Consider the following 27296-nt stretch of genomic DNA (forward strand, 5'->3'; position numbering starts at 1 on the left):
TTAAAATTGAAGAATTCAATATTCATACCATTGAGTTGTAAGCTACCAAGGCGGCACATGCTGTCCCTCCAGTTTGTGTGTGACATCATTCTGGCAACAGAGGAGGCCCAGGATAGAAAAGTCAGTATGAGAATGGGAAGAGGAGTCTAAATGTCTAGCAACCGGGAGATCCAGTAGGCCTTGGTGGACTGTGGAAGTGTTCAATGAAACCGTCGCTGAATCTATGCGGTCGCGCCGATGTTTAGGAGGGCATATCGAGAACACCGGATGTGGTAGATGAGTTTATAGGAGGTGTATGTGAACCTCGATCTCATCTGGAAGGACTGCTGGGGTCACTGGATGGAGACGAGGGAGGCAGTATAGGGATAGGTGTTTCATGTCCTGCAGTTGCCGGGGATAATACCTAAGGAGGGAGTGGATTGGGTGGGAAGGGATAAGTGAACCAAGGAATTGCAGAGGAATTGATCTCTGTGGAAGATGGAAAGGGGTGGAGATGGGCAGATGTGATTGGTGGTAGGATCCCATTGGAGGTGACGGAAATGTCAGAGGATGATGGGGTGAAAGGTGAGGATCAGGGAACTGTCTTTTAGCTCCATCTGGGGAAGGGGGAACAAGAATTGAACCATGGAACTCAGCGAAAATGTAGGTAAGGGATCCATCCATGACAGCAGGGTGGAGTTTACCTTTACTGAAGAAAGAGGACATCTTGGATGTCCAAGAATAGAAAGCCTCATCTTGTGAGCCGATGGGGAGAAGATGGAGAAATTGAGAGCAGGGGATAATGTCTTTGCAAGAGGCAGGTGTTAATTCCCAATGTTGATTTTTCCCAAATATTCTTACATCGTGAGGCAACTCAACTACAATTGCTAATGGCTCTTGTCATACTCTTCATCCATACCCCTAGAATTTAAAAAAATCACACCATGAGGTATTCTACTGGCTATCACTACGCTTGTGCAAGAAACAAACAATGACCATCTCGTCAAGGTGCAGGAAGCTTGAAGTCACCGATCCAAACAAAGACAGTTTTAAAACATTTTCAGAAGTTGTTGTTTTTTCTCCTCTGCTCCCATACGACAAGATATTAAATCCCAGTGGTGTTAACTATTACTTGTCTATCCTCCATTTCTCATCTGAGATTAGTTTTCAACCTTACCACAAGCTTTGGCTTTTCTAAGTACTCTAGTTTCTTTTTTTTTTTAAGATATCCTCCATATGTGTCTGTGGATCAGTGTGCATTTTTACACTATATTTTTGTTGATTGTACTTGTTTATTCCAGCACTGGTTTTACCCGTGATTGTGTTTCCACCTCAGCCTAGCTTGCAAGAATGAAGCTTAAAGAGATCAATCGGACGGCTGTCCAGGCGTGGAGTCCAGCTCAACATCACCCCATTTACTTGGCTGCGGGTAAGAGAATTGCTGGCATGAAAGTTCAAGGGAAAATTCATTGTTCACTTTTATCTTTGGTACATCTTACAAATAGGGTAGTATCCATATAAAGTATCTCAGATTTAAATCCATGAGAAAATGTTGCACTGATTTCAACCAAAGCACCACTAGTGAAAGTAAAAAAATTGATATTATATTGAAGAAAAGCATGGTGGCACGGCTGGTAGAACCCCAGCCTTGGAGTTCCAGAAATCCAGGTTCAATCCTGATGTGTTCTATCTATACAGATATATCTGTTTATGCAAATATACGTGGTTTACCTCCAGACAGTCCAATTTCCTCTTGTGTCCCAAAGACATGAGGTTGGTAGGTTAATTGGCCACTGTAAATTGTCCCTAGTATGCAGGTGACTAGTAGAATATGGGGGATGTTGAAGAGAACAAAATAATTAAAAATGGCAATGAATACAGGGATTAGTATAAACTGAGTATTTGATGGTTGACGTGTTCATGATGGGCCGGAGGGCCTATTTCTGAAGAAGGGTCTCGACCCGAAACGTCACCCATTCCTTCTCTCCAGAGATGCTGCCTGTCCCGCTGAGTTACTCCAGCTTTTTGTGTCTATCTTCGGCCTATTTCCATGCTGTGTTTCTCTACGCTGCCTGGTTGTGATCCTTTGTACATGTGTGGTCTCTGATGCACCTTGGGATTAACCATATAGAATGACCCATTTGGGCGGGGGTTGAAGATTCTGTTTGTTGAAGAATTTGAACCAGTGACCAGGGGGCTCACCAGTCCAGTATTATAACTATTGCATTACTGTACCTATGTGGGGATGTTTGACCCAGAGAAAACAGCTACATTTCCACTGACTTTCACCATCCATTCATCCTGCTAGGAAATGCATATCTTTGAATTTGGAGTGAAGTAAGAACAGACTTGGTATATTGCTCAATTGAAGTGACTCAGTTTCTAAGTATCCTTAACTGGAGCATAGTGTAGATGCAGTTGTCAGACTTGGCGCACCCTTGAGAAAGGCAACTCTGATTGGTTGGGTATTGATTGCTACTGATATAAAATTATAAATCTGTGACCTTGGCCATTGAAATTGCTCTGGTAGTCATAGAGAATGAGAAATTTAGTTTCTTTTTTAATCAGTCGAACTAGTTCCATCTAATCTAACAGAATATACACTCTATGTACTGGTGAGCTCACAGTAATGATTGTAAGAATAGTAGCAAAACAAGACTACGGGGTAGTAGTGACTTTAGCATTATCCAATGTCAAGTTTTCAAGGTCAGTTTATTGTCACATGTATCAATTAAGATACAGTGAAATTCGAATTATCCGAATCAAATAATTCCAAGTGGTAATTTTACACTAAACTAAATGCAGATAATTTGAGCAAAAACCTTGCTTTGAGTATATAATAGTTTAATATTGTTACCTTTCTAGAATGAAAAACAAAATACAAAAGTTATATTGCATTCTTCTTATCGAGTCCACACACAAGATTAGAAGTTGTTCAGCCAGAGCTGAACACGCTTCTCAGCATCTGCTCAATGCTGTCTGTCTTGTGCTTCTTGTGTGCGGTGGTGGAAAGATTGGTGAAAACAGGGCCGCAACGTGAACGCTCTTTCCTTGACCCCCTATTGCATTAATATCTGTGATTTCTGACAATTAAAAGTATATAAAACTCATACACGGGTATTAACGTAAACCCCTACAACATTTAGCATATTTGTCTCTTTGATTACATTTTCTTCACTATTTGCTGGAGCTTTCCTTTTCTGCAATTCCATTTGTACGCACAACAATTTTGATTGATGCATTGTTTCCAGTAATTACATGTGGTTCTATTAAAACACAATTTGAAGAAGGGTCTCGACCCGAAACATCACCCTTCCTTCTCTCCGGAGATGCTGCCTATCCTGCTGAGTTACTCCAGCATTTTGTGTCCATCCTCAATTTAAACCAGCACCCGAGTTCTTTCCTACATAGAAGACATTTCGGACTGACCAGTATGGTGCATACCTAAACAGACTATTTTTAGGTCCAGTATTCTGTGGTAAGAAAGGCTTAATCCAGGAAATACGATGAACGTGTGAGCCTTGGGTCTGCTGCCTACCACTGCAGAGAGTGGTATCGATCCCCCTATTTACACTGTCCTCTATCACAACGAGTGCCTCCAAGAACAAAGTGTCTATACGTTTCGCTCACCCTAATGTATCTTCAGTGTCCAAATCCCGAGTCTGAGTTGAGATTATTCGAGCTGCAGGCACTTTTTTTCAACATTAAGCTAGAGCATTTCTCCTACCTCACCAAAGTTCTAATGTCTACACTCAATGAGCATTGGACTCAGTGGGCACGATGCAATGTGCTAAACACCCTTTGTCTTGCTGGAATCTACAGTGTTACATTCCCAGTTCCTCTGTGTCCTGTGTCAGTGGACTTCAGTTACCAGTCCAGTCTGGTTACCTATTGACATGCTGCAGGCTATGTGCTTATCGGTTTTTATTCTAGCCTATCACTGCAAATGTAAACTGTAGGGCTGAGAAAATCTAACAATAAAGCTACATGAAACCAATATTACATCAAATGAAGATAGACACAAAATGCTGGAGTAACTCAGCTGGTCAGGCTGCATCTCTGGAGAAAAGGAATAGGTGATGTTCCGGGTCGAGACCCTTCTTCAGAAAATGAAATTGTCCCCTTTCCTGCCACACTCCCACCTGTAGCCACTGAGCTCAGTAGACACTGCCTGTTGCACTACAACATGCTGTACCTGCACAAGGAACACCTTTCCTGTGCAGGGAAGTACAGCACAATGACTAGGAGGTAGTGCAGTTACTTTAAATTTACAGCTGTCCATGTGTTGATTGACCAATTCTGTAGTACAATCTTTGCTCTCCTGTTTCCTCGATGCTAGACACAATGTTTAATGTATCTAACTGCAGCCAAACAATATAGATTCTTCAGCTCCACATAGAGTGATACAGTGGAAACAGGCCCTTCGGCCCAACTTGCCCACACCGGCCAACAATATCCCAGCTACACTAGTCCCACTTGCCTGCGCTTGGTCCATATCTCTCCAAACCTGCCCTATCCATGTGCCTGTCTGACGGTTTCTTAAACATTGGGATAGTCCCAGCCTCAACTACCTCCTCTTGGCAGTTTGTTCCACACACCCACCACCTATTGTGTGAAAAGGTTACCCCTCAGATTCCTATTAAATCTTTTCCCCTTCACCTTGAACCTATGTCCTCTGGTCCTCGACTCCCCTACTCTGGGCAAAAGACTCTGTGCATCTACCCAATCTATTCCTCTCATGATTTTGTATACCTCTATATGTGTACCTCTATAAGATCTCCCCTCATCCTCCTGCGCTCCATGGAATAGAGACCCAGCCTACTCAACCTCTCCCTATAGCTCACACCCTCTAGTCCTGGCAAAATTCTCGTAAATCTTTTCTGAACCTTTTCAAGCTTGACAATATCATGACACATGACATGAGTGGGTGGACCTGGGGCTTATCTCCAGCTCCCCCGAGGCACTTTGATTCCAGCAAAGGATTCCACACTTCTGCAATGAAGAAAGGTGGTGGCAGAATCACCACAGAAATGGTATAACATTATAACCATATAACAATTACAGCACGGAAACAGGCCATCTCAGCCCTTCTAGTCCGTGCCGAACACTTATTCTCCCCTAGTCCCATATACCTGCGCTCAGACCATAACCCTCCATTCCTTTCCCGTCCATATAACTATCCAATTTATTTTTAAATTATAAAATTGAACCTGCCTCCACCACCTCCACTGGAAGCTCATTCCACACAGCTACCACTCTCTGAGTAAAGAAGTTCCCCCTCATGTTACCCCTAAACTTCTGTCCCTTAATTCTCAAGTCATGTCCTCTTGTTTGAATCTTCCCTACTCTCAGTGGGAAAAGCTTATCCACATCAACTCTGTCTATCCCTCTCATCATTTTAAAGACCTCTATCAAGTCCCCCCTTAAACTTCTGCGCTCCAAAGAATAAAGACCTAACTTGTTCAACCTTTCTCTGTAACGTAGTTGCTGAAACCCAGGCAACATTCTAGTAAATCGCCTCTGTACTCTCTCTATTTTGTTGACATCCTTCCTATAATTAGGCGACCAAAATTGTACACCATACTCCAGAATTGGCCTCACCAATGCCTTGTACAATTTTAACATTACATCCCAACTTCTATACTCAATGCTCTGATTTATAAAGGCCAGCACACCAAAAGCTTTCTTTACCACCCTGTCTACATGAGATTCCGCCTTCAGGGAACTGTGCACACTTATTCCTAGATCCCTCTGTTCAACTGCATTCCTCAATTCCCTACCATTTACCATGTACATCCTATTTTGATTTGTCCTGCCAAGATGTATCACCTCACAGCAGATATGTTGATCTGTTAGTAGACACAAAGTGCTGGAGTAACTCAGTGGGTCAGGCTGCATCTCTGCAAATAATGATCCTTTATCTCCAGAGATGCTGTCTGACCTGTTGAGTTACTCCAGCACTTTATATCTATCTTTGGTATAAAGCATCTGCAGTTCATTTTAATTAAATTTTAATGTATCTTGGTATTTGCATTTTTTTTAGTCTACACTAATTTTCTTTAGTGTACATGTCACTCCATAACCTTGATTATGACATATCTCAATTTTATTTCTTGGTATTTTGAAGCCTCAATTATAAAGCATAAGACAGTGAGAGGGTTGCATATTTGGTGATATTCGGTGTTTAGTAGGAGAGGGAAAAAGCTATGGTTGAAAAGGTCACTTGGTCATCAACCAATGCTGCTGGGGTGTGGGCAAGATTGACTTTCTGTTGTGGAATTCAGTTTCAATTGTGGCTGAAGGCGATATTAATTTCAAAATGAATAACATTTCTCTCGCTTGTTTAAAGTTGTCATACTAATTTATTTTTGTTTCTATTGTATACAACTCGTCTTTTGCCTGCGTTTAATCTCAACTTTAAATCCATCAATAAAGTTCAACATGTAACATGAGACTAAAGTAGTATGTTTTCTGGATATTAAAGAGTTCGGGAATGTGTAATGGGGAATCTGTGCATTATTCATTGTGAAGTCACTTATTCAAATTTGTAATTTCATACTCAAGTGATATTCTTATAATAACAATGTAGAAATGAATGAGAATTTCAGGGTGTAGGGCCAGCAGCTATTTCATAGGAAATCTATTTTGCAATCAACCTGAATAAAAAGTGGGGGAAGAGAGCGTAACATAGAAGTTTGTTATGGCAGAGTTACTGGAGGAAATAGCTTTTAGTTGGTTGTACAGCCTCTGATTGTTTGGTAAATATTTATTTTGAAGACAATAATTAATGTTTGCCAACGACACAACTAGTTCACGTTCAATAATATTTACAGTGATTATGTGTTGGATATGTTACTGTGTCAGCAGCGGCTGCTTGCTGCTCGAACCAGTCCATTAATTGCTCAGCGGTAACACAGAGTGTAACTGTTAACAACAGGCACTTCAGCCCAGCAGCTGGATGCTACATTCAACACCAATGCTTCCCTGGAGATCTTCGAGCTGGACCTAGCTGACTCCACTCTGGATATGAAACCCTGCGGTACTTTCTCTTCCAGCCACAGGTAAATGACACAAGCCAATGTCTTTTGTTTGTCACGGTAGATTGACTGACTGTTTCTCTAATGAAGTAGGTGTCCTTTGCCAATCGGCCAGCGGTTCGCCACATCATCTGAAACTATGACTGACTCAGAACTGAAACTAGAACTGACTCAAATTGACACAGGTTCACATTTTTCCTTTTCACACATTTATCCCACAATTGGAGAGCAGCCCTGAACTACTATCTACCTGTTTGTAGACCCTTGAACTATCTTTGAGCAGACTTTACCGGACTGTATCTTGCACTAAAAGTTATTCATGTTATCCCCTATGTCATGTTTTTATACACTGTGGATGGCTCAATTGTAATCATGTCCTGTCCATTTGCGGACTGTTAACACGCAAGCACAGTTTTAGCTGTACCTCAGGACACATGACAATAAACTAAACTCAAATTACTTGGTTACCCCTCAACCACTCCATTTGCTTATTTATTCTAGTGCCCCCACCCCTCTCACTTAATATATTCTACTTATTTAGTGACCTTTCCTCATTTACTCAGTCTTGCCTGCTCTCTCCCCTCCACACAGAGGGTGGTTTGACATGGAGGGTGGTGGGTGTATGAAACGAGCTGCCAGAGCGGGTTGTTGAGGCAGGTACTAGAACAACATTTCAGACATTTGGACAGGGTTGGGCCGAAGGACCTGTTTCTGCACAGTCTGACAGACTGCCCTTTCCCTGTTCCTTTCTCACATTTTCCTGCCACCACTTTTTTTCTTTTCTCTCATTCTCTTGTAGAATATTTTTTTCCCTCTCCCTTTCTCACCCTCTTTTTTAAGGTTGATGATGTTACGCGACAACTAATTTCGCACCCATGCATATTGATTCTTCTCTGTTCTTCAGGTACCACAAGCTGATTTGGGGAGCTCCAGGAAATGGCTCCAAGGACATGACAGCTGGTGTCCTTGTTGCCGGTGGTGAAAATGGGAACATCATTCTGTACAACCCTTCTGAAATTATTGCAGGAGGCGAGGAGGCTGTGATTGGCCAGAATGATACTCACAGTGGTCCCGTCAGAGCACTCGATTTCAATCCTTTTCAGGTAATTTGGCAGAAAATTAAAAAAAATGACTTCTGCACTAGTTAGTGTTGAGGCAGGGAGTGTTGAGGAAGCAGGAAGGCTGCAGATGGACTTGGGCAGGTTGGGAGAGTGGGCAAAGAAGTGGCAAATAGCAAAGTGTGAAGTCGTGCATTGTGGTAGTAGGAATAAAGGTGAAGACTATTTTCTAAATCGAGAAGAGGATTTGGAAACCAGAGGTGCAAATGGACTTGGGGGTGCTGGCGCAGGATTCCTAAAAGGTTAATTTGGAGTTTGGGTTGATAATAATTCTGATGCAATGTTAGCATTCATTTCAAGAGTACTAGAACATAAAATAAAATATGTAATGCTGAGGCCTAATAAGATGCTGGTGAGGTCACATTTGGAAAATTGTGAGCAGTTTGTGCCCCATTTCTGAGGAACAATGTGTTGGCATTGAAGAGGGTCCAGAGGAGGTTTATGCAAATGATCCTGGGGATGCTTGGGTTAACATATGAGGAATGTTTGATGGCTCTACTCCTGTACTCGCCGGAGTTTAGATGGATGGGGGGGGTGATCTAATTGAAACTTACCGAATAATGAAAGGCCTGGTTAGAGTGTTTATGGAGAGGATGTTTCCAGTAGTAGGAGAGTCTAGGACAAGAGGGCACAGCCTCAGAATAAAAGTACGTACCTTTATAAAGGAGATGATGAGGAATTTCTTTAATCAGAGTATGATGAACCTGTGGAATCATTGCCACGGGCGGCTGAGGAGGCCAAGGCATTGGGTATTCCTAATGCAGAGATTGATAGGTTCTTGATCAATAAGGGTGTCAAAGGTTACAGGGAGAAGGCAGGAGAATGGGGTTGAGAGATAAAGATTGTCAGCTGTGATCGAATGGTGGAGTAGACTCGATGGGCCAAATGGTTCAATTCTGCTCCTATGTCTTATGTAGACAAACCTGGGGTGAAGGAGTATGTTTTTTTATTCTCCTGAAAGTGAAGAATGTCCCTCATGTTCAGTGTTAATCGATTAAGTGCAACAACACCTGCATCAAGTATCAGGACATGGCTTAACTTTAGCGGCATCTTTGGCATTGAAGAGGGTCCACAGGAGGTTTATGCAAATGATCCTGGGGATGCTTGGGTTAACATATGAGGAATGTTTGATGGCTCTACTCCTGTACTCGCCAGAGTTTAGATGGATGAGGGGGGGACTTGAGACTTCTGAACAGTGATACCATATTGGTATAATGGGCTTGTTGGTGTTCAATTTCTGTTTCATTTGTGCTTTACATCGGTGCCTAACGGAAACTTGGTTGTAGCCGTGTGCATTAATTTCAGTGAACATTTGTCATCAGCAGAGAGAATAGACATGGAGAGGTATAGTATGGAAACAGGCCCTTCAGCCCACCAGTCCATGATGGCCTTTGTCCACCCATTTACTTTAATGCTATATGAATCCCATTTTTTATTCTCATTAACTCCCCAGTTTCTACCACTCATCTACACACTAGCTACGATTTACAGTGGCCATTTAATCTACCACTCCATACATCTTTGGGATGTGGGAGGAAGCTCATGCACTCAACCTGAGGTTCATATTCAAGTTTTCAATAGAATGATGGTTCTAATAGCCCTGTGAGCAGTACATCTTGGTGCTGCTCCAGGCCATAATTATGCTATTTATCTTTGTACGTGCACGAAAAGTTTGGTGTTTAAGAATATGTGCAGGGCCAGGGAAGGTTTTTCTTTGTAACTTACTTTAAGTTCTGATTTTCTGGTGATCATTTCCTTGCTCCTACGGTGGACTTCTTCCAGCAAAGTTAGGACATGCTGTTCTTCAGCTTTCCAACTGAACATGTTGATCTTTTTTTCCCTAACTGATCGACTTGCTATCATTCAAATATTTTATGGTTTTAACCTAAAGCATTGTTGGCGACTGTAGCTGTCTAACTTTTCCTCAGGTTTATGAGATTACTTTTTCTGAACTTTTAATAACATTTTATTCTTTCCTTTTCACTAGAATAACCTTGTTGCCTCGGGAGCCAATGAGTCCGAGATCTACATCTGGGATTTGAACAATTTTGAAACTCCGATGACTCCAGGATCAAAATCGCAGGTTTGTTTATTCATAAACTTTACTTTGTATTTGACCAACTATTCATTTACTAGTTGTATTGACAAATTGACATGGAGATTATTTCCTCCCTCAGAAAATGAATATAATCCACTGGTGACACTCAATGTTTTTCAATGTTACCTAATCATTTCGAGTAGAATGAATGCATCCCTGTAAAGTTTACTCACTTTGTTATGCTTCACTGTCATAGTGGGCATTGAGATGGTGGTTTATCTAGCCTGCTTTTCGGTTCCCTTGAATATCTAAGTGTAGTCTTTGTGGACATCTCTCCTTCCTCAGCATTAATGTAACGCTTGAAACTAGGTTTGTGGATGCCCTCCCCATAACACTAAATTATAGAATAATTTGCAGGATTTTGGCCAAAATGTTTTAACTGAATTTGAGCTTATTTGACAAATGATTTTGTCCTTTTGGCTATCAAGAAGCAATGGATCTTGAACAAAAATGAATTAGAATGGATTACCTTTCAACTCGAGGAGCATGTTGTGGTTTATTTGACTTCAAACTCCAGGTCTGATAATAGCTTGCACTTATAATGGATGTCACCGCCTTCATTTGTGTTAGCATGCAGATGAGTGCTGACAGAACAAAGCTGCAGATCTCAGCAGAGTTTATGGGATAGAATTAGGAGAATGTCTGAATGATTCACTTCTACAGCCTCATTCACCATATCGCCTTCCAAGCTCTTAGATGGTTTCATCACTTAACTCATTGCAGACTAGCACCCATTTTTTACATAAATACTTTCAAGTCAAACTCAAGTACATCAAATAGTGCGAAGTACAAGATACATAGTGCAGAATATAGTTTTCAGCATTGTAGAGCATCAGTTCCATAGATAAAGTCCAATCCCCTCAGTGGGGTAGAGTTGAATCAGACTGTGCCCTAGTGTATGGAACGACCGTTAAGAAGCCTGACAAGAGGGGAGGAAATTGCCCCTGACTCTGGTGGTGCACGCTTCCAGGTTTCTGTACCTTCTGCTAGACGGTAGCAGGGAGAAGAAGGAATGACTGGGATGGAACGAGTCTTGGATTACGTTGGCTGCTTTTCTGAGGCAGCTTGGGTGTAGATGGAATCAATGGTGGAGTCTGGTCTGTGATGTACTCGGCTACATTTACAACTCCGCTACATCCACAACTCCTTGGGCAGATCTATTCCCAAACCAAGTTGTGATGCAACCCTACAATGCTTTCTACGGTGCATCAATAATTGCTAATCTAGTTATTTTGCTTTTGTATTGAAGAGTATTGGAGGAAGGTTTTTTTTACAACTGCCTGGGGTTTTGTTTAATTGACAAATGTAAGGAATCTTCCCCAATTAGATTATTTTGTTTAAGACATTTAAATTCCTTTATTTGTTAATTAAAGTTAAATTATTGTTGCTGTTTCATGGACTTTAATTGCATTTTGTGACTGAAAATTAGTTTTTCACATGTTTAATTAATATTCAATAAATAATTAAAGCTGGAATTTTGAAGTATTTTGCACAACTGTGCAGACCAAGCCTTTTGTAGAAAATAGACAATCCATTTCTGTACATTTGCAGTAGGATCCAGATTATACTGCTGGCCAAAGATGCACTTTAATTTTCAGTAGCTTTTCGATGCCTCTAAATTACACAGAACATGTCATTAAAATCCATTGCAGTGGTTCCAGAGGTATGTTATTAGAGTTATGCAGATGGATTGGAGAAGCTGGATCCATGGGAAACAGAAAACTAGGCAGAGATTTGAGGGCGACATTCTGAAGGATTACATAACTAAAAATTGCTTGCACTGATTAATGCAGAAGATTTAGAGACTAACTTATGAGCTACACTTGCTCATTGAAGATGATCCACACTGCTTTATGTCTGTCCATTCTATGATTTTTGCTAACTGTAAATACCAATACTATGAATGGCAAAAAAATAGATGCTTGCTAATGAACACCAAGAATGCCATTAATATAAGAGCAATATCTTATGGAGGTATATAAAACCATGAGAGGAATAGATCGGGTAGATGCACAGAGTCTTTTACTCATAGGGGACTGGAGATGCTGCCTATCCTGCTGAGTTACTCCAGCAATTTGTGTCTACCTTGGATTTATGTTACAGTTACACAATCGTAATTCAGATAAGCAGGCCCTTCAGTCCACTGTATCTGTGCCAGCCATCAAGTAACTATCTATACCAGTCCCATTTCCCACCACTTGGTCCGTGGCCTTCTCTGCTGTGGTGTTTCAGTTGTTCACCTGAGCACTGCTGAATGTTGTGAGAGTTCTGGCCTCCACCGTCCCCTGAGCAGTGTTCCAGCTTTTAACCATCTGCTGGATGAAACAAAGTCTTCCTCAAATCTCCAATAAATCTTCTACCTCTTACCCTAAATTTACGCTCCCTAGTCATAGACCACGTTTAAGGGGAGACATTGCCAACTGTCTACCCAATCTGTGTCACTCGTAATTTTGTATACCTCAGTAAGGTCACTCATCATCCTTTACTCCTCTAAGGAAAACAAACCCATATGCATAGCCAACTATAATATTCTAGTAAATATCTTCTGCATTGTCTACTGTGCAATCACATCCATCCTATAGCATTGCAGCCAGAAGTACATATAGTCCTCCATCCGTGGCCTAACTATCGTCTTATATAGTGGTACTATACCTTGTTATTCTTATAGTCTACGTCCCAGCTAACAAAGCCAAATCTCCCATTTTTGACCACCTTATCCACCTGTGCTGCCATCTTCAGGGATTGTTCAACATACACACCAAGGACCCTCTGTTTCTTAGCAGACCTAAGGGTCCCACCATCCACTGTATAGTTCCTGAACAGGTTGCTCTGCTGTTCTTTGGATTGGCAGAATCAGGAGCTTTCATGGGGTTAATGAAGGTAATGTGGAATGGGTGATCCTGCTCTGCATTCCAGGGGCGCCACTCTCTTGCTTGCCTCAGTACACAAAACACGTGCTTGCCTGAAGGAAGAACAACTTCTTAAAAGAGATCTCCTTATTAAGCTTTTGATTATATCTTGACACCATCCAAAAAAAAAACATGTCAGGTCCTTTCTCTGAGATGTTTTTGTTTGATAAATGTGCTGCATAAATGTTATTTTATTATATCAGCTACTGTCGCTTTTCATATTTGTTTAGTCAATGTTTATGTCTAGATCTGACAGTAAGTCTTCAGATGGTTGCCCTTAATTCAGGAAATCAAGAGTATTGTTCATTGAAAAGCTAAAATCCCATTACACATAGTTCTGCAGTTTTTAAATATTCCAAGAACAGATTTTGCCTTTCTATTTTGACAGGCGTTCGGAAAGGACAACATGTTAATTCCTACACAATCTCTGTTTTAAATTAATTTGGCTGATTAAATGTCATGTTTGCATCATCCTGTCTTGTACGATGATGAATCCGACAAGTAGGTTGTTTAGCCTTTTTTATCATTGTGGCTAGTAAAGACATGACTATACGTAGCAATGTTACAAAATTTTGAGATTTTAAAAATCAAGTCTGTAATTTATCCCATCAGATAAAGCATAAAAATAAGTTTAATTTGACACCTAATTCACTTTCATATCTCAAGTATTTAAAAAGTTATGGCCATTTTCATACTGGGAAATGAGCATCTTGTTCCCTATTGATTTTCTATGGACATAACAAAAAAGCTGTGATCGTGAACAGTCAAAAGCCCATAACTTTCTTAAAAATTAAGAGAACTGAATGACATTTTCAGTTATCATAGATTGAAGCATTCTGAAACAAATATAAAATAATCTTACTTGGATGACCTGAAATTAAAGCATATAATTAGTTAGTTACCTAATTGTAGCTAATTTCAGACTTCAATTACTAGATCTAAACATCTATCCATTTCTTAATAAATGATTAACATTTTTAAATAGCCTAAATGTCCAAATAATATTCACAAATAATTCACAATAAAACATGATTTTTAAATCTCATTTACATTAATTTATAGGCCAAATGGAAGGAATTTAGTGTTTAATTGCTGTAAATAAATGCCCATTTAAATCAGCTTTCCAGTGGGTCCCTGTGGAACGCGCTGGTTTAGAACGTTCACATTGCGGTAGATTTGTGCCCCAAATGCCGAGAAAAATACTGCGCGATATAATGGGCCCAAATTGAGCTACTCGCAATATTAAACTTAGTATAACGGGATCTTTAGAAGCCCTTTTTAATGTAAAAATATACAACCTAACTTCTGCTATTTGCTTTATGAGACCCTGCGGTTGCTGGCTGTCGCGGGTTTAGAGATTGATTTTTAAACTACTATAACTATTATTCAAGGCCTTTAAACCTAATAATAGCTTTTGCGACGGGGTCTTCCAGCGATTTTTCGTTAATAATTAACTAGGCTGAACATTTTCGATTGGAACAGCTTAGAGAAAATCGCGTTTTAAACCCGCCCCCTCTAAACGGCGCCAAAATCGCGCACACCCTCAGCAGCAGATCTTCAACGACGCTTCAGGTAGGCTTTGCAACATACCTACTATACGCCTTTCCTTGCCCCTTGTACATTAAATCTTCATCTTCACAATGGGTTTACAGGTTCTAGTTAAACGATCGTAGATCAGAAAAGCAGTCCCTTTGGTCCACTGTGACTGTGCCGGCCATCAAGTATCTATCTATACCAATCCCATTCCACCACTTGGTCTGTGGCCTTTTCTGCTAATTGAAAATATTAACATTTACACTTGTGAGAAAGGTTTAGGAGACAATCCATTTCCAAAAGCACAACCTCCAGCTGATGTGGCTGCCAACATTATTGAATAGTCAAACACATCACCAATGGGTGGACAAAATGTGTAAGAAAGAACTGCAGATGCTGGTTTAAATCGAAGGTAGACACAAAATGCTGGAGTAACTCAGCGGGTGAGGCAGCATCTCTGGAGAGAAGGAATGTGTGGAGTATGCCTTTGTGGTGCTGGTGAACTGCGATGATGTACCATTTTATTCACTGAAATGCATTCAATGATTAACAAATTATTGCAGAATTCGTTGCTGGATAGAGATGCTGAAATTCCAGCAGGCATATGAATCATGCATTTTAGATTCTCCATAATTTTTCTCTCAGCCACCAGAGGACGTCAGTTGTGTTGCCTGGAACAGGCAGGTTCAGCATATTCTGGCCTCGGCCAACCCGAGCGGGCGCGCTGTTGTTTGGGACCTGAGGAAGAATGAACCGATATTGAAAGTCAGCGACCACACCAACCGAGTAAGTGGGTCTCCGGGGGAAACCAGTGAAATCTGGGTCAGTCTGTCTCGCTGTTTAATTGCGGCAAAGAATATTAAAGGCATTTAAGAGTGCTGCGTTGGTGCTACCTAACGGGAATGGTGATTAAATCCAACGGCACCTCTCCCATGACTGTTCACAGGGACAGGGTGGAATATTTCTCTGTTGCTTTCCCATGTGAATGGCCAATGCCTGTGCAATGTGTTGTGTGTACAGCAAGCACTGCTACTGTTGCCACGCCACTCGCCACAGGTAAATTAAAACAGGCATTGGATTGGCGGACTCCTAAAATGTTGTCTCAAACAAAATGCACTATTTCTGGCAATCTGCAACAAAGCTTAATCCGTTATTATGTTTGGGCACAAATCTAATGACTCAAATACCTCTTGAGTTATGCTGTGGGTTGAAATCGGACTTTAGAATCCAACCTCAATCCCTACCTGCTGGGATCAGCAGATCTGAGTAATGTGTGATTTCCCCCCCCATCTCTGGCAAGAGTTACTTTCCACTTCCCATGTGGTGCTTCAGTGTCATTAACAAGCCCAGGAAGTGTGAGGGCTAACGTTGACATGAGTATAATTGTCTAACCTACATGATTGGTGAACCAGGCAGATGACATGGAAAGTCAGCCCGTCAGCCCTTGGTTACATAATATGCCGGCAGCTCCAAGTAATTTTCTGGTGACATTGGCTGGAATTCTTCCACATGTCTGAGCTGATGGATTTGCAGCCGTTGTGTTTATTGGATTGGTCTTGCAAACCTTCTTCATGCTCCCTCCTTGGATAAAAATATCAAAGCTGCACACTCACTCTGGATAGGGTGCTTCTGTATCCTTTAACCAGATAAATCACAACATGACAGCCTAATGAGCTCCCATTTGCTAACCATTTTAGCTCCCATTCCCACACTGACCTTTCTGTCCCGGGCCTCCTCCATTGTCAGAGTGAGGCCACACGCAAATTGGAGGAACAGCACCTCGTATTCCGCTTGGGTACCTTACAATCCAGTGGTATGAAAGTTGAATTCTCTAATTTCTTATACTAACACATTCCCCTCCCCCTTTGCCTTCTTCTTTCACTAAAAGCCGGTTAAGCAGTTCCACAGTTTGCAACAATGTATCCCTCTTGACACCACACCTTCCCAAGCCAACACCTTCCCAAGCCAACACCTTCCCAAGCCAACAACTGGTCTACCAGGGAACTACCCTGCATGAGTCATGATTTGTCCTGGTCTACCAATCCCCCGCCCCCCTCCCTTACTTTCAGTCTGAGGAAGGGTCCTGACCCAAATCCTCACCTATCCTTCATCGCCAGAGATCTCCTGCCTCAGAGATCTCCTGCCTGACCCGCTGAGTTACTCCAGCACTTTGTGTCTAATCTAAATATAGCATTTAAAAAAAAATTTTGAAGAGATGTTGACAAATGTAAACAACTCTCACAAGCACTCTAGGAGACCGTATAACTCAGACTATCCTGTCATGCAGCGTGGGAGCGTAAGGTAGCTTGACATGTGTTGCCGTGAGGAGATTGATCAGAGGCTGAGGCTCTATGTACTGACAGGAGAGGCGTGCACTCGGCTCCCTCTTTATAAGGGGTTATCCAAAGGCAGTGGATGTTATTGTCAGAAATCAGAGACTACAGACTATAGTGATGACAATTTGCATGGGGACAAAGAAGTTTGATCATCCTCTTAAACTGAGCCTAATGTTATTTGCTGGTGACTCTCCCTCTCCTGCCTTTTTCCAGTTCTCTGCCTTTCGCATCCCTCCTTTTTGGGTGGATGGTGTGAAAGTGAATGGAAATGTCAATGCTCGACAATTCTGTTGGGTTTGTGGAGGAATTGTGGTCATAAATAGTATCTACCTTGCCCCGACATCCCCTTTTTACCTTCCTACATTTCCCCATCGTTTCACTGCTCATTCTTGTTGACTTCTCACTTCTTGCATCATTCTTCCCCCTCCCTTCCAGCCCTCCTTTCATTCCTAACCTGCCCTCTTGGCTGCCTTGACTTCTCTCCCTGGCTTGCACTTGGTTCTCTCAACCTCCATCTTTCCCACCCTCTCCTTCACACTCCTACACCCCTCAACCCCCTCCAGTCCCTACCCCAACCCCCCTCCACCCCTCTTCCTTCTTCTGCTGACCTCTCTCCCCTGCCTGTACCTCTCGTCCATGGCCTGTCCTTATTTCTCCACCTTCCATGCCCACGCCCCTCCCCTTCCCCACCAGATTGGTCATCTGGTGATGATGTCAGTTATCAATATCATAAGTGATAGGAGTAGAATTAAGCCCATCAAGTCTACTCCACCATTCAATCGTGGCGGATCTATCTCTCCCCCCTAACTCCATTGTCCTGCCTTCCTCCCACTAATCCGTACGGATATCCTTACGCTGTGCTGTGGTGTGGTGCTGGTGCCTCGTGCCATCCTATGTGACTGCTTTGTGCCCATCGGTAGATGCACTGCTCGGGCCTGGCTTGGCACCCCGACATTGCCACGCAGATGGCCGTGGCCTCCGAGGACGACCGAATGCCGGTGATCCAGATGTGGGACCTCCGGTTCGCAACGTCTCCCCTGCGTACGCTGGAAAGCCACACAAGGTAGAGTTCATGCCGAGCTGAACGGCTACACCGCTGGGTTGGTGGCTTTTATATCTTGATTTACTTAACACGTTCATTTTTTTCTGATAATTAGTTAGCAAATCTTTCCTGAATCTTAATGGTTAAATATTTGGCAGAAAAGGAATTATAGAAAGGTACTGCACGGACCGAAAGGGGTTGCAGCCCATTGAGTCCATTTCAAACATCAACCAACCCACATATAATCCTACAGTAATACGATATTTTGGGGCCCATATCTGAGGAAGGATGTGCTGGCATCCAGAATTATCCAGAATTATCCCGGGGATGATTGGGTTAACGTATGATGAGCGTCTGACGGCACTTGGTCAGTACTAGCTGGAGTTTAGAAGGATAAGGGGGGATATCATTGAAACTTATCTAATATTAAAAGGCCTGTATAGAGTGGATGTGGAGAGGATGTTTCCACTATTGGGAAGATCTAGGGCCACAGGGCATAGCCGCAAAATAAAAGGGACATACCTTTAGAAAGTAGATGAGGAGGAATTTCTTTAATCAGAGGGTGGTGAATCTATGGAATTCAATACATTGCAACAGATAGCTGTGGAGACCAAGTCATTGGGTATTTTTAAGGTGGAGATTGATAGATTCCTGATTAGTAAGGGTGTTGGGGTTATGGGGAGAAGGCAGGGGATTGGGGTTGAGAAGGAAAGATAGATCAGCCATGATTAAATGGTGGAGTAGACTTGACGAACCAAATGGCCTAATTCGGCTGATCCTGAACCATGCCAGCATTTTCAGTGCGGTTCTGTGAGAATCAATTGAGTATTTTGGATGGAATATTATGCATGTGAGGGCTGTTTGAGCTGAGCTACAGGAAGATAACTAACTCTGACACAAGTCTACATTTGAATGAGAGAAGAAAACCTAGGGGAAAAACTGCACAACTTAACTTCAAATTCTGATGCTTTCTTTCAAATTTAAAGAGCAGCGTTTGAGTCTTGTTAATGTGATGAACTAACTGTGTTTTGCAGAGGGATTTTAGCCATTGCCTGGAGCCTGGCGGACCCAGAGCTGCTTCTGAGTTGTGGCAAGGATAACCGCATGCTTTGCTGGAACCCCAACACTGCAGAGGTAGTTCAATGGGGAAACACGGGCACTAGCTGAGGCTTGTTGGTCACTGTGTGTGGGTCAGAAAGAATGTTATACATGGGTGATTACATTTTACTGATGTTCATAAAATGTCCCAAACCAAATACAGAAAGTGATCATCAACTGATTTCAAATAGATGCAGAATCCACATTTCTGTGCAGGGGGGTAGTTCTGACTCACAAACAGTGACAGGTAGCAATCTTTCATCTTTGTGCATACTTATCCATAAAGCCAATGCTGCAGATGTGCAGGCAGTGCTGATGACACTTGTCTGCATGTTATTTTCTGGTTTTGTATTGAATGGTGAAATCGTAAATCAAAAGACTACCATGTTTTGGAATTCCAACAATGTATTACAATCTATCCTGTGGTTTACTCTTGTTTTTTCTTGTTCTTGGCTGTGACCAGGTTGTGTATGAGCTACCTACAGCTACCCAGTGGTGTTTTGATATCCAGTGGTGTCCCAGGAATCCAGCTGTCCTCTCTGCAGCTGCTTTTGATGGTCACATCAGCATCTACTCCCTCATGGGCGGAAATCTCGATGCGCAAAGGCAGCAGCAGGTTGATAATGTAAGTGAATATCTTGCAAAGCCAGCTGCGTTATATCTCATTCAGTGTGGGTTTTGTCACTGTTCTTTCATCAGGGTATATATATGCTGCATCAGCAGAATTGAAATTCAGAATTCAGTAACCCCCACTGAAGCTGAAGGGTTTTTAACAGCAGCCCATCAATTTTCTGACAATATCATGCAATGGTTAGATTTAGTCATCTAGCAAGCACCATGCTGTGTTGAGTTTTAAATTCACAGTATATATATTTTGCTCTACAAAGGTATTCCGATTGAATACTGGAAGATCTACCTTGAAGTTTACAGGGGACTTATTTTTGCTGTCATAAGTACCCTTTTTGAATTTTCCCTCAGCACATCATTCCCTGACTGAAGATGTGGGTAAACTGGTCTCAGCTTCTGTCGGCATCTTCTGTCGTCATGGATTGCATCTCAGTGCTGATGTTTAGTGATTTTTTATAATTGCATTTTAAAATAATATTGTTATGAGATAACGGGCTGGATTTTTCTTGATGGGAAATATGGAATTATTCCACAAGTGAAAACTAGTGATTGAGCTCTTTATTTCATCCATCCCTCCTCACTCTTCCTAAATGTCATCTGTTTACATCTGGAAATGATCAGCAAAGCATTCAACGAGGTGCCACATGGTAGGTTGCTCTGGAGGTTTAGATTGCATAGGATCCAAGGAGAGATAGCTGAATGGATAGAAAATTGGCTTAATGGAAGGAAGCAGAGGGTGATGGTGGAAGTTTGCTTCTTGACTGGAGGCCTGTGACTAGTGGCGTGCCTCAGGGTTCGGTGCTGCGCATGGTACTGTTTGTCATCTTTATCAATGATTTGGATGAGAAAATACATGGCAAGATTAGCAAGTTTGCTGCTGATACAAAAGTGGGTGGTTTTGCTGATATTGAAGATGGATGTGAAAAATAGCAGCAGGATCTTGATCGATTGGCCAGGTGGGCTGAGGAATGGTTAATGGAATTTAATGCAGAGAAATGTGAGGTGTTGCATTTTGGGAAGTCTAACATGGGCAGGACCTACACAGTGAATGGTAGGGCTCTGGGGAGTGTTGCAGAGCAGAGGGATCGAGGAGTGCAGGTGCATGGTTCCTTGAGAAAATAGGACAGTCATCATGGTTTTGTGCAGGGAGCTGGTGGTCCCTTTGCTGGGGATCGACTTCGGGAGCTCCAACCGCAGGAGCCTGCAGACTTAACATCGTGGAGCTCGCTTGGTTAGGGATCGACATCTGGAGCTCCAACTTCGACCGCCCCAATCGCGGGAGCTACGATCGCCGGCTGTGGGAGCTTCGATTGCCCGGACTGCAGATGGTTCGACTGCCCTGACCGCTGGAGAATAGGAGGGAAGAAGATAAAACGTTATTGCCGTTTTTTTCACACTTGGCCAATACATTAATTACAATACAATACAATACATCAAGAGGACTGTGATACAAAAACAGAGATGTAATGCTGAGTGTATATGGTGCTGGTCAGGCTGCATTTGGAGTACTGTGAGCATATCTTGAGGAAGGATGTGCTGGCTCCGGAGAGGGTCAAGAGGAGGTTTACAAGAATGATTCCAGGAATGAGTGGGCTAGCATATGATGAGAGTTTGACAGCACTGGGCCTCTACTCATTGAAACTTACAGAAGAATGAAAGGCATAGATAGAGTGGATGTGGAAAGGATGTTTCCTCTGGTGTAGGATTTTAGGACCAGAGGTCATAGCCTCAGAACTAAAGGCTGCTCTTTTAGAAAGGATGTGAAGAGGAACTTCTTTAGTCAGAGGGTAGTAATTCTGTGGAGGCCAAGTCAGTGCATATTTATAGGGCAGTGATAGACAATTCTTGATTAAAACATGTGTCAAGGGTTATGGGGAGAAGGCAGGAAAATTGAATTAGGAGATAAAGATCAACCATGATTGAATGGCGGTGGACTCGATGGGCCGAATGATCTAATTCTACTCCTATAATTTGTGAACTTGTGCAGTTGTATAAGACATTGGTGAGGCCACATTTAGAGTATTCTATTCAGTTTTTGGGCATCATGTTTTTGGAAAGATGTTGTCAAGCTGAAAAAGGTACAGAGAAGTTTTATGAGGATGGTGCCAGGATTAGAGGGTCTGAGCTATAGGGAGAGGTTGTCTAGGCTGGGACTCTATTCCTTGGAATGCAGGAGGATGAGGGATGATCTATATCGAGGTGTACAAAATCATGTGAGGAATAGATTGAGTGGATACACAGTTTATTGTCCCGAGTAGGTGAATCGAGGATCAGAGGATATAAGTTTAAGGTGAAGGGGGGAAAAAAAGTAATAGGAATCTGCGGGGTGGCCTTTTCACCCAACGAGTGGTGGGTGTAAGGAACAAGCTGCCAGAGGAGGTAGTTAAGATCGGTGGGATAGTTATGAGGATACTTTGGGATAGTTTAAGAAACAGTTGGACAGGTACATGGATAGGATAGGTTTGGAGGGATATGGACCGAACGCAGGCAGGTGAGAGTGTAGGAGGGACATGTTGGCCTGTATGGGCAAGTTGGGCCGAAGGGCCTGTTTCCACACTGTATCACTATGATGATGAGCCACAGTAGACACTGAGAATATAGAAGCCTTTTGATCAACAGAGGTTACAGCAATGACCTTGGTGTAAGCATCTATCTGAATTCTTAAGTGATGTCTCTTTATTTCCAAATGTGCATTCATGCTCTCTCTTGCTCTGTAGATTTCCTCTTCCTTTGGGAACTTGGATCCATTCGGTACAGGACAAGCTCTTCCTCCCTTGCATCTCCCTCAGGCAATCACTCAGCCTAGTGCCGTGATGCCTCTGAAAAAGCCTCCCAAGTGGATCCGCCGCCCCGTGGGAGCTACATTTGCTGTAAGTTCAGAAAACTCTTGTCATCTACTACAGGGTACATAATTTAGAAAATGCTTGAGCTTTTCCAGCTTTCTCCCCACTCCCTGGATTTGATTTTTGATGCTGGGCCATGCATCTCCAGTCTCCAGCTCCTGTTATCCAACAGAATAACTGAGTAATGACTGAATGAATGGCCTCTGTAAATTGGCCCTAGTGTGTAGGATGGAACTAGTGTATGGGTGATCGCTGGTTGGAGCGGACTTGGTGGGCTGAAGGGCCTGTTTCCAAGCCATATCATTAAACTAAACTAAATTAAACTATATCATTGCATTCATCACAATTCTTCCATTTTATTTAATTTCCCCCAAATCACTTCTCTATTATGAGGAAAAACTTGAGCATTACCCCTCCATTGACGGAGTGAGTTTAGTTGACATCCCGCATTGTGTCACACCTTCACGTACTTTTGCAGTGATTTATTTAAAATGTTGTGACAGACCGTTATTATTAAGTTGATTAATGTGACCTATAATTTATGTACTTGCCAATGTTGTAAAGTGAACCTAACCAGTGGCCTGTTTTTCTTTCTCTCTGTGGCATACTTGCCTGATGTCCCACCAATGTTGGTGCTGAAGTTTGGAGGAAAGCTGGTGACGTTTCAGAACCTGAAGCCACAGGCTCAGGCCCAGCAGCAGCAAGAAGCCCCGTTCCAGGTGTTCGTCAGCCAGGTCGTCACCGAGTCCGAGCTTCTGAACCGTTCCAACGAGCTGCAGAATACCATCCATTCAGGGAGCTTTGTGGAGTATTGTCAGTCAAAAATTAACGCTGCTCAGACTGACTTTGAGAGAAATGTTTGGGGGTTCTTAAAGGTGAGAACAAACAAAGGAAGAATTGTTGGGACTCTTAACAACTTGCTTTTGATCTGTTAACGTATATTTGTGAACTTGTGGATAAAGTTACTAAAGGCACATATTTTAAGTTTCCGACTTTGCAGCCTGTTCCAAGTTTCCCTGAATTTATTTTTGTAGAATCTGAAAGTCGTGCAATGCCTCTTTGAATGCCTCGAGTCAAAGAAGACCTAGCTTCAACTCTGGGGCTATCTGTGTGGAGTTTGTATACCATAACTGAATGGACATCCTCCAGGCGGCATAGGTTCTATGAGCGATATAAATTCTCTAGTTCTCTGAGTCTACGTCGCAAAAGTTATTCCATATTATTTTCACATTAATTCTACCCTAACACACCTTACGCTTCTCACTTTCAATCATTCCGCTGCCCCTCTAGCTTTCAGATACTACCACTCGCGTACATAACATGAGGCAATTTATAGTGACTAATTAACCTATCAACCAATACGTTTTGGGGATTTGGGGAAAATCAGAGGATCACAGGGGTCACAGGGAGAATATGCAAACTCCACACAGAGAGCATCTGAGGTCAGGATTAAACTTGGCTTGTTGGCACTCTGCAGTACCAGCTGTGGTTGATGAATCAATGTGAGCAAGAGTCAGTTTTTCTTCCACATCCAAGAGATGTGAGAGTTGCCATTATTGATCTCAAAATCCCGGGGTTGTCTGAAAATGATAAGAATGAATCTCCATGTGTACTTTGTTGCAGCCCTTGCACTGTTCTTATCCGTACCTTTCCTGTGGTCGTCCATAGATGTATAGTCTTAGATAGAAAATTTACCTGGATAAAATGCAAAAACGTTGTTAAACATAACAATAATAGACCCAGGGGGTCTAGGATGTGGTCTTCTGGTCCAATGGGGCAAGTAAATGGAAAGTCATTGGCTTTGATTCATTATAATCTATCAGGTTTAAACTACATTCCATTCCTTCCCCGTGGATACTGCATGGCTCCAAGCCCGTGTTGTAACTCTGGTAACAGAGGCGTGCACAGAATACTTTATGTGTCATTTCATTTGAACTGCATTGGGTGACAAGATCTTCTTTCTCTCTGCCACTGTTTTCTTTGATTGTTTTATTGGCCATGGAGGAGACGGAGTGGGAGGGGGAGTTGAAGTGCTGAGCCACCGGGAGGTCAGGTTGGTTATTGCGGACCGAGCGGAGGTGTTCGGCGAAATGATCGCCCAACCTCCGCTTGGTCTCACCGATATAGATCTGCTGACATCTAGAGCAGCGGATGCAATAGAAGGGTTTCGGCCCGAAACGTTGCCTATTTCCTTCGCTCCATAGATGCTGCTGCACCCGCTGAATTTCTCCAGCTTTTTTGTGTACCTTCGATTTTCCAGCATCTGCAGTTCCTTCTTAAACAGAATCCATTGTGGAAATAGCCACTAACCGTAGCCACAGTCTATTCAGATTCGCCCTTGGTCACCCCTCCCTTATCCTTTATTCTCTCAGTCCCCATTTCCCTGCTTCCTGCCCATTTCCCTTGCTCTCTCTCCCTTTCTTACCCACTCTTTGCTTCCTTTACTTTCTGTTTTCTCTCCATCATTTGCAGATTGTTTTCTGTGTTGAATCCACTATGTACAGTCTTTTCATCTTCATTATGTGACATTTTCTGGCTAAATGTATTGCATAACACAACACGGTTAGCAGGGTTGGCTGAGAACCTTGGTTCAGATTGCACTGCAGCCTTGCACCATTCAGCTGTTTTGCACTCTGCGATGTATTTCTGTCGGCTTTTGCCTTACTCTGTGAGCTTCATGTGAACAAAGAATTTCATTGCACCCAGGTGTATATGACAATAAGCTAATCTGATTCTTAATCCTACGTCATCGGGTGGCGCAGCGAGTGGCAGCTTCGCCAGCAGCCCATCTGGCCTTTCGACTTTTTTTGTTATTTATAGGAGCGTCCAAATGTATCTTTTAATGTTTCTCGGTATGTTTTGATGTGGGGGGGGGGGGATTAGGGGGAAACCATTTTCAGTCACTTACCTCGACGGAGATGTGACTTTTCTCCTTGTCGCATCTTCGCCCTACTCGCGGCCTAACAACTGGTTTGGTGCGGCTATTCCAGACCGGAGACCGGTCCAGAGCTTCAGCGGCAGGCACGGTGCGAACTGACCATCACGGAGCCTGGGATCCCTTGCTGGGGATCGCCAGAAGAAGTGCTCCGACTGCTGGTTTTTAACATCGTGAAGCCGCTGTCTCCAGTAAGAAGCGGCCGATTCGGGGACTCCAATCCTTGGAGCGTGTTCTGATCCGTCCCGACGTCGGAGTTTCGATCATCCCGACGAGAGGGCTTGTACATCGGGCCGTCCGTAGTGGCGACTGCAGACGGTTCAAGGCCCCGACCACGGGGGAACAAAGGAGGAAGATTGACTGAACTTTATCGCCTTCCATCAGAATAAGAATCACACTTTATTCGCCAAGTATGTTTTGCAACATACGAGGAATTTCATTGGCCAGGTCAGTCATACAATAAAAAGCAACAGATCACTCAAAAACACATTTTAACATGAACATCCACCACAGTGACTCCTACACATTCCTCACTGTGATGGAAGGCGAAATAAGGTTCAAGTCTCTTCCTTTTGTTCTTCCTCGGTCGTGGGCCTCGAGCCCCCGTTGACGGGACGGTCTTGACTCCCGTAGCTGGTGGCGTTCGCCCCCTCTGCGTTGAGGCGATCAAGCTCCCGCATTGGGGGGATGTAAGTTCCCCCGCGCCGGGCGATCGAACCTCGCTTCGGGGCTGGTGAACCTTCCGCGATGTTGGAGCTCCAGACTCGGCCTCTCTCAAGACTGCGAACCCTTGATGGTAAGTCCGCGGTGGGAGCGATCCCAGGCAAGGGATCAGCTCCGATGTTAAGTCCACACCCTGCGGTGGAGCTCACGACAGGTCGACGAAGCTTCCAGTTCCAGCGAAGGATCCGGAGAATGTGATCCGGAAATTAATCACATCTCTGGGAAGGTAAGAACTTGAAAAAAAAGTTTCCCCCCCCAACCCCTCCCCCCACATAAAACAAACCGAAGAACATTTAAACAAACTTATAACACACTAAAAAATAACAAAAAGAATGAAAAAACGCACAGACTGCCGGCAGGGCAGCCATCCCCCCAGCTCCCTTGGTGGTCTTTTTCACAGTAAGGAATGCTGATTCCACTGTGATGGATGTTTATGTTAAACTCTGGTGTATTGTCTTCTTTTTACTTGTATGGCTGTATGGTAACTCAAATATCACTGTACCTTAATGGGTGCATGTGACAATAAATTTGAACGCACTAAATTATGACACAGGGTCACACACGCTGATTTCTCGGTCTTTTGTGCAGGTTAACTTTGAGAAGGATCATCGCAATAAGTACTTGGAGCTTCTAGGATACAAGCAAGAAGAACTTACGGAGAAGGTAGGAGGAAAATGTATTACTGATATCAGTGAGGTTAAAAAGGCAGACCAGAGGATAACTTTAGGAATCGCTGGTCTATTGGTGAGAAGATTAATTGCTAACATGTACTTGGAAAGTCGGGTGATGACTGCTAGGTTAACTGAACATGTTTCTCTTGCAATGGCACCTTTTAATCTTGATGTTGTGCTTTTTTGCTCCAGATTGCAACGGTGCTGCAAAGTGATGCAGACAAGATTGACCTTCCAGCAGACCAGGTACAGATTGTATAAAGCAGAGGAAACAGTACAAGTGCTCCTGTACGCTGTGATACGAGAAGAATAAATGTCCTAAAAACAACACACATTCCCAGCTTGTT

At 42.9% G+C, this 27296-nt stretch overlaps 1 protein-coding gene across 14 annotated transcripts in view; it reads left to right on the plus strand.

The window, feature by feature from the left end:
* sec31a (SEC31 homolog A, COPII coat complex component) overlaps positions 1-27296 on the plus strand; it is a 105488-nt gene that overhangs the window by 8526 nt on the left and 69666 nt on the right. For 7 of the 14 annotated variants that reach the window (XM_033025005.1, XM_033025050.1, XM_033025041.1 and 4 more), the window contains exons 2-13: positions 1281-1408; positions 6917-7040; positions 7921-8119; positions 10122-10217; positions 15320-15460; positions 17931-18073; positions 19087-19186; positions 19614-19775; positions 22495-22647; positions 23262-23495; positions 26867-26941; positions 27142-27195. In XM_033025005.1, coding sequence (XP_032880896.1) covers positions 1330-1408; positions 6917-7040; positions 7921-8119; positions 10122-10217; positions 15320-15460; positions 17931-18073; positions 19087-19186; positions 19614-19775; positions 22495-22647; positions 23262-23495; positions 26867-26941; positions 27142-27195 — 1560 coding nt within the window. In that variant the 5' untranslated portion in view covers positions 1281-1329. The remainder of the gene's footprint in view (positions 1-1280; positions 1409-6916; positions 7041-7920; positions 8120-10121; positions 10218-15319; positions 15461-17930; positions 18074-19086; positions 19187-19613; positions 19776-22494; positions 22648-23261; positions 23496-26866; positions 26942-27141; positions 27196-27296) is intronic. The other 7 variants (XM_033025060.1, XM_033025010.1, XM_033025032.1 and 4 more) reach the window with 2 other exon arrangements.

The sequence above is a fragment of the Amblyraja radiata genome, chromosome 1, assembly GCF_010909765.2.
Source record: "Amblyraja radiata isolate CabotCenter1 chromosome 1, sAmbRad1.1.pri, whole genome shotgun sequence".
Taxonomy (NCBI): domain Eukaryota; kingdom Metazoa; phylum Chordata; class Chondrichthyes; order Rajiformes; family Rajidae; genus Amblyraja; species Amblyraja radiata.